Raw genomic sequence first — 7,186 nt, forward strand, 5'->3', positions numbered from 1 at the left:
TAGAACATCTCCTTTCTTTTATTTTAAATCATTATTTTATTAAATAATAATGCATGCTTAAGAAATAATATTCATAGCTAATTTCAATAATACTGATTGAACTGTTTATTAATTTTCTCTACGTGACATAGTTTAGTTCTTTATTTTTTCAGATAGTCACGGTATATTACTGTGATTACAAAATACTGTAAACTCATTATTTTCAATAACTGTTATTATCTAACCCATTCATTATTATCATACTTCGGATTGCCACGCAACAATCGTCCAGCCCTTGTTCTAGCACGCGAGTTCATCGGCGGGTCACTTTGTTCCTGAGATGAGTTATTTTCCTCGAGAGGTAATTGAGGGGTACTTGAATTTTTATCATGATATAAGACTTGCGCATGAAATGATTCAATATCGGTCGTGTCTTCCGGACTTTTGCGTAATACTGACCGATTTCTCCGATATATGCTGCCGTCAGCAAGTTGTATATGATAGGAGCGGTCACTATGTACTTTTACTATTTTCCCGCGTTTCCAAGTTTTTCCTATTTTAATGCGTACTGATTGATTCAAGGACAAAGGTGGCAAATATTTTGCATTTTTGTCGTAATTGACCTTTTGTTTGTCTTTCGATTTTTTCATTAGACTGCGCACTTTTGAGTCATTTACTAAAATGGGTACCAGTGCTTTATTTGTAACTGGCACAACGGATTTAGTTCTCCGGCCGATTAACAGTTGACTCGGAGAATATCCGCATTCAAGGGGTGTATTACGATATTCTAATAATGCAATGTAAATGTTTGTGTTTGTATCTTTTGCCTTTTGCATTAGTTTTTTGGCGATACCTACGCCTTTTTCCGCAAGACCGTTCGACTGGGGGTATCCGGGGGATGAAGTTCTGTGCTCGAAACCCCACTCTTTAGCGAATTCTTTGAATTCGGAGCTTGAAAATTGAGTACCATTGTCTGAGACAAAGACTTCAGGTATTGACAGTCTCGACATGTGTTTCTGAAGTTTCAGAATGACTGTTTTTGATGTTGTGTTTTGTAAATGGTCTATTTCAAAAACTCTTGAGTCAATAGATACTCTTTACCTTGAAAATGGAACAGGTCTGCTGCTATTTTTTGGTAAGGTCTGTCGGGGAATTTTGTAGTCATGAGCGGTTCTTTTGTGTTTGCGTCGCGATATGTAAGACATATGCTACATTTGCTAACATTTTCTTTAATTTGCTTGGACATGCCTGGCCAGAATATTGAATCTTTAGCACGTTCAAGTGTTTTCGTAATTCCCATGTGACCTGTATGAACTTTCTGTACAAGTTCATTTCTCAAGATTTTCGGTATTACAATCGTATGACCTCGAAATATCAGGTCATTTTCTATGCTTATCTCATCGCGGTGGTTCCAGAAATCAAGGATTGATTGCTCGCACATTGATCTAGATTCTGGCCAACCGTTTAATATAGTCTTTTTCAGAATTTTCATTTGTGCGTCTTTGCACGTTTCGGCGCGAATATTTTCTATTCGTTGGTCGGTAATGTGCAATTGTTTTTGAACGGTATGCACGTAATTATCAAGCTCGTCTGACATATTTAAGTATGTATTAGGGAGACTTTGGCGTGATAGGCAGTCACTAACTGGTATTTCTTTACCAGGAATGTGCTTTACGATTAACTGATACTTAGACAGAGCTAGTAGCATTCTAGATAACCTAGGCGGTGCTGCGGACATTGGTTTTTTCATAATGGCAGATATTGGTTTGTGATCGCAATGTACGATAACTTCTCTACCATAAGTGAATTGATGAAACCGTTTGCATCCGAACAAAATTCCAAGCATTTCTTTTTCAATGACGGCATAACCGATTTCAGTTTGCGTCAGGCTTTTGCTTGCAAATGCGATAGGTCTATTGTCTTGAAATAAACAACAAGCGACTCCGAATTTTGAAGCATCCGTTTCCAGTATAAGCGGCTTTGTCGGGTCATAGTAACCTAATACTGGTGCCTGTGTTATAATATCTTTGACTTGAGAAAATGCTCGGTCATGAACATGATCCCATATAAACTCTGTATCTTTTTTCAAGAGGCTCCGTAAGGGGGCTGTAACTTCTGCTAGATTTGGCGCGAATTTAGAGAGATAATTGACCATTCCCAAAAGCCTTTCGACCATTTCGCGGTTATTGGGGATTGGCAATTTTATAATTGCCTCAATCTTAGACGGGTCAGCCTTTAACCCACTTTCCGTAATGATATGACCAAAGAATGGTACTGATTTGGCGCCAATTGTGCATTTTTGCTCATTAAACCTGATACCTTGCTCGCGCGCACGTAATAAAACCTGTGTTAGACGTTTGTCATGTTCACCTTGCGTGTTTCCCCATATTAAAATATCATCAACAAGAGGGTGTATTCCATTTATTCCTTCGAATATCTGATTGACCTTTTGACAAAATATATCACTTGATGATGATATACCGTATGGTAACCTTAAGTATCTATATCTACCGAAAGGAGTAGCGAAGGTTGTGACGTAAGACGATTGATCGTCTAGTTGTACAGACCAATATGCATGAGTAAGATCTAACATGCTAAAGTATTTAGCTCCAGCGAGCTTTGCTGTTACGTCATCAAGTGTTGATGTGACATAATGAGGTCTACGTATTGCGTCATTGAGCTGTTTTGGGTCTAAGCAAATACGTAATTTTCCGTTCGGTTTTTCGACCACAACAATAGGGTGTACCCAGTCCGTAGGTTCCGTCACTGGCGTTATAATTTCGTCTTTGACCATTTGCTCAAGCTCTAGCTTAAGTCGCGATTTGAGCGCTTCCGGTACACGTCTCGGAGGTGTAATTACTGGAATAGCGTCATCACGCAGGTGTAATTTGCTTTTACCAGGGAGTATGCCTACGCCCCTGAACAAATCACCGTACTCAGACATTGCTGACTCTTTAGTCATGTACTGAGTATTTTGGCAGTTTATGTCATATGTGAGTTTAATTAACCCAAGGTCAATGGATGTCTGTAATCCTATAAGCGGCGGTGCGTCGCTGTTAACGACATAGAAGTCTACAGTAACTTGCGCGGTACGGTAGCTACAGGTTAAACTGATTTTTCCTATAACTTTTATTGTATCACCTGAGTAAGAGATAAGTTGAGAATCGGGGGCCTGCAAAGGGATTCTCATGTTGAGCGATTCAAATTTGCGCTTAGAGAGTATGTTAACGCTGCTCCCTGTATCAAGTTTGAAATTAATGTTTTGGCATTTCGGGCCAATCTTTATGTCAACAAACGCGCGATCTGGGGCTGGCGATGTTTTGTGACTTACCGTATCAATGAAATAGTTATCCATACAAGAATCATCACTATTTTCACTTAAATTGTTCGACAATTCATGAACATGTTTCTGTTTGTTTGAACGGCATACTTTTGCCCAATGATTGTACTTTTTACATGATTTGCACTGCTGTCCATATGCCGGACATTTCCTTCTTTGAGTGATGTCATGGTATGTTCCACAATTTCTACAGGTAGTTGTTTGAGACTTCTGTTTCGTGTCGATCCTGGCAGCGCTGTGTTCCGGTTTGGCACGACCTTGCCTTCGTCCATGTTTGACGTAATTTATGTCTTGCCTGGGGTTAAGAATGTCCATTTGTTTTTTACAGTATTCGAAATTTTGTGAGATTTGGATTGCCTTGTCTAATGTTAAGGATTCTCCTTCGTTAATTAATTTTTCTCTCAGTCTTTGGTTATTTACCCCGAAAACAATTCGATCTCTGATCATTTCGTCCTTTGTTCCTTCTTGGTATCTGCATTCATTGGCTTTCAATTTTAGTTTTGTGATGAATTGGTCTATGTTTTCATCACCCTGCCTTTCGTTGTTGAATTGGTACCTAGCAAAAATTGGGTTTAATTTAGGTTGAACGTGGTTTTGAAATGTTGTGAAGTACGTATCGATCTTTTTTCAATCATCTGTGTTTAATTTCCAGGATTGCATAATGTCTTGCCCCTTTTCTCCTTCCCACATTAGTAGATATGAAATCCTTTCTTCTTCTGATTTTTCTTTGAGGGGTCCACTGAATATTAGTTTAACATTTCGTTCAAATTTTTCCCAAGTTGTAGGTAGATTAACACTGTCCCAGTTCATATTTGGTGGGTTTATTCCAGAGAGTGCCATTTTGTTCACTTTTATTAAGTGTTAAAGTTGTTTAATATGAATTTGATCTAAATGTCAGTTGAGGTTAAATTTAATTTACATTTTTTCTTACACCATGTTGTATTTTTGTTTTAGTGACAAGTATATTATCAAGAATATTATATCTCAAATGAGATGTCCAGTAAAATATACTATTGTATATTTTGAACTACAAGAGACAACAAGAGTACGTCTTAATATTCCAAGATTTAATACACAAGTGATGTTACATGTAGCATGCTATGGAGGCGGAGCTTATCAGTAACTAAAGTCTGTTTCAATATATATCAATATAGAACAATTTGTTTTTGTTTTTTTTTTGTTTTTTGAGAATATATCGTGCATAAAGTTTCTGCAATTATCTATATTACACGAATTAAAAAAATAATGAACATTCTTTTAAAAAAGAGCCATATCAAAGTTGAAATAATAAAGTTGAAACTATACCTACTTGATGCCATTCAACAATAATATAAGTTATTCATCATAATTTTTATATAAAAGTTTATATTAAACCTTTACGATTTGGATCAACATTTGCTTTTGAAGAATTATTTGATAAAGATATTCATACGATACATTGCTATTGTATTTATGAATATATGAAAGATTTATAGGAAATGTTCCCAGTGTAAACAAATCAACTTTAAATGGATTGGAAGCGGTAACTGTGAAGGAGCAGAAAAATGAAACCAAACTCTCAGGTAAGTAAGGGCTATTTTTTTGCTCTTACCCCCACACCTTCCCCACCTAGTGTCAGTTTCAGTGTTTTCCAATCCTCCCGAATCAACAACCCTGAAGAAACAGATTAATGTAGAAACAGATAAAGATAATAATATGGGGTAACTTGTCAGCTGTATACATATTTTCTTACACAAAACCATTTTTAGAGGTTTTAAATATGAAGCTGAAACGAATAAGATCCTTTTATTATAAGCAGTCTTAAAAAGATCACTGACAAAAAGATAAAATAACGCAGCCATTGACACAACCAAATATTATCATGAAAGAGCTTAACCATACCAACTGATGATACTTGAGTAATGTTAAGAGTTCAGATGGTTTTCTATGTATGCTGTTGGCATTTCTTTTTTCTTCTTCTTTTTTGACCTAGAAGCCAAAGTTTGGTCATGACATCTGAAAGAAAATGTTATGTTTATGTCGTTTTAGTGTAATTGTGTTTTTTTACTAAGGACTTTATTAACTACGGTGCAAATGTCGTCAGCAGAAATTGAAGTTACTATTAAACAAATCCTCTAGAATTTGGATACAACTGAGGCTAACATATCTGCACGAGAGTTTGCTCTGTCAAGAACTTGAATAAGATCATGCCATTTAAGGAGATATTTTACAATAGAATATTCGTTGCAAGCTTAACAAAACAGAGCATTGATTTATGTTAAAGGAAAAGGATAAGAATGCGAAACTCTAGTGTATCGAATTCGACATCTAAGAAGAAATTGTTGATCATGATGGGTAAGAAAAGATAGAAAGACAAGAGCTGATATCGAGAAATTTGTTAAAAACGGATTTGTTCCCATTTAATTTCCATTCAGATTATGTAAGTTTACTAATGGAAGGTTTAAAATCACTTTTTGGTAAAGATAGAGTTAATGGTTGTTCATGTCATGATTCTTTATAAAATGTATCTAGTTTATATTTTCTCCGAGATCCGACATAATATGACTTAGATTTTATAACCTCCGGATATCATTATCATAATAGTACCGGCCTTTTTTTATTTTAATTGACAATACAACGGAGGGTGAATCTGAAGAAAATCACAAATCTGGCACAATTATGCTGTGAAAAAAATGACAAAGCTAAGTCAATGGTTTTTGCTTCAGCATTATGAGGTCGTCCCTTTTAGATTTAAAAGACATTCAAAGACGATTGTAACAGCTTTGCAACCCTTCTTGGAACCGCCTTTGTAAATGTGTCTTAAATATTTATGTGAAAAACAGTTACTGTTCTTTAAAACTTTCGGTATAATTAGATGACTTTTTAAATTGTAAGACTAACAATACCTTCTGGAGATATTTATGTCTACGGAGAAATATCGTCTTTGACATTTTGAAAAGTATGTGTAAGTGTCACTAAACATTTTTTACAAGAAGGCCTGATAGTTTGATTTTATTTGGTTTACTGTTAATATATTTGGTTAAAAAAAACTTGTCTTACTTCTAACTGGATTTCTACTATTTGTCGATTATCTAAACGCATGCTGAATGGGACGGTTTGTTTTTTGTTGTTTTTTTTCGACGTAAATTAATCGAAATGTGCTTATTCTTAAAATAAGGACTTGGAAATGTACAGTATCACGCATTTGTAAATCCTGCTTCCTAGCAGCTGAACTATAAAAAATAGAACTATTGTCTAATTAGACTTCTGAATAAATATTATAGAAAGTAGAAAAAAATTATTCCCAGTCCATATTATATAAAACCTTTAATAAATTAAAGCTTTAATACTTTTAAAATTATATTTAATACATTTAGTGTTAACTTCATATTTTTCATATGTGTGATAAAGGTGACAATGGGGAGTTTTTTTTTTATCAAACATAACTATAAAAAATTTAGCCTAATCAACAGCCGGAATGTTTCATCAAGATTAATTAGGTTCAAGGTCATTATGATGTTTCCGCAATCGACGGAAATAAACACGCATATGTTTTGACTTTATTAACTTTTGCCCAGTTTAGAATTTCCTATATTGAATCTAGCGTTCAAATATCCACATAGTATTTGTATGATAGCATGTGATAAAAAAATCGTCTACATATAAAGAGCCTTCAAAATCAGGGTTAAGAACATTACTTTCATTGTTAATTTTAAACCCAAATAAAAAGTTGAACATGGTCGTACTTTGAAATCATATTAACCTGCTTACTTTAGATGTTAAGGGTACAATGGTTTCATGTTGTGTCATTTACCTTTTCAAGATCATAAGAAAATTGATACAAAATGTTGCTCAGTCACAAAAGCTTTTCGATTTTCTTTCAAATGT

General features: G+C 34.9%; 1 protein-coding gene across 1 annotated transcript; it reads right to left on the minus strand.

The window, feature by feature from the left end:
• Window positions 1–215: 215 nt before the first annotated feature.
• LOC132724203 (uncharacterized protein K02A2.6-like) lies at window positions 216–989 on the minus strand. The gene has a single exon (XM_060709026.1). It carries the CDS (start codon window positions 987–989, stop codon window positions 216–218), a length of 774 nt encoding a protein of 257 aa, XP_060565009.1.
• Window positions 990–7,186: the final 6,197 nt, after the last annotated feature.

Source organism: Ruditapes philippinarum, unplaced genomic scaffold (genome assembly GCF_026571515.1).
Source record: "Ruditapes philippinarum isolate M1 unplaced genomic scaffold, ASM2657151v2 ctg10070_1_1_1_1, whole genome shotgun sequence".
NCBI lineage: Eukaryota > Metazoa > Mollusca > Bivalvia > Venerida > Veneridae > Ruditapes > Ruditapes philippinarum.

What these genes read in the sequence shown, in the direction of transcription:
- LOC132724203 (XM_060709026.1), bottom strand. Translation starts at nt 989, where the DNA reads ATGTCGAGACTGTCAATACCTGAAGTCTTTGTCTCAGACAATGGTACT.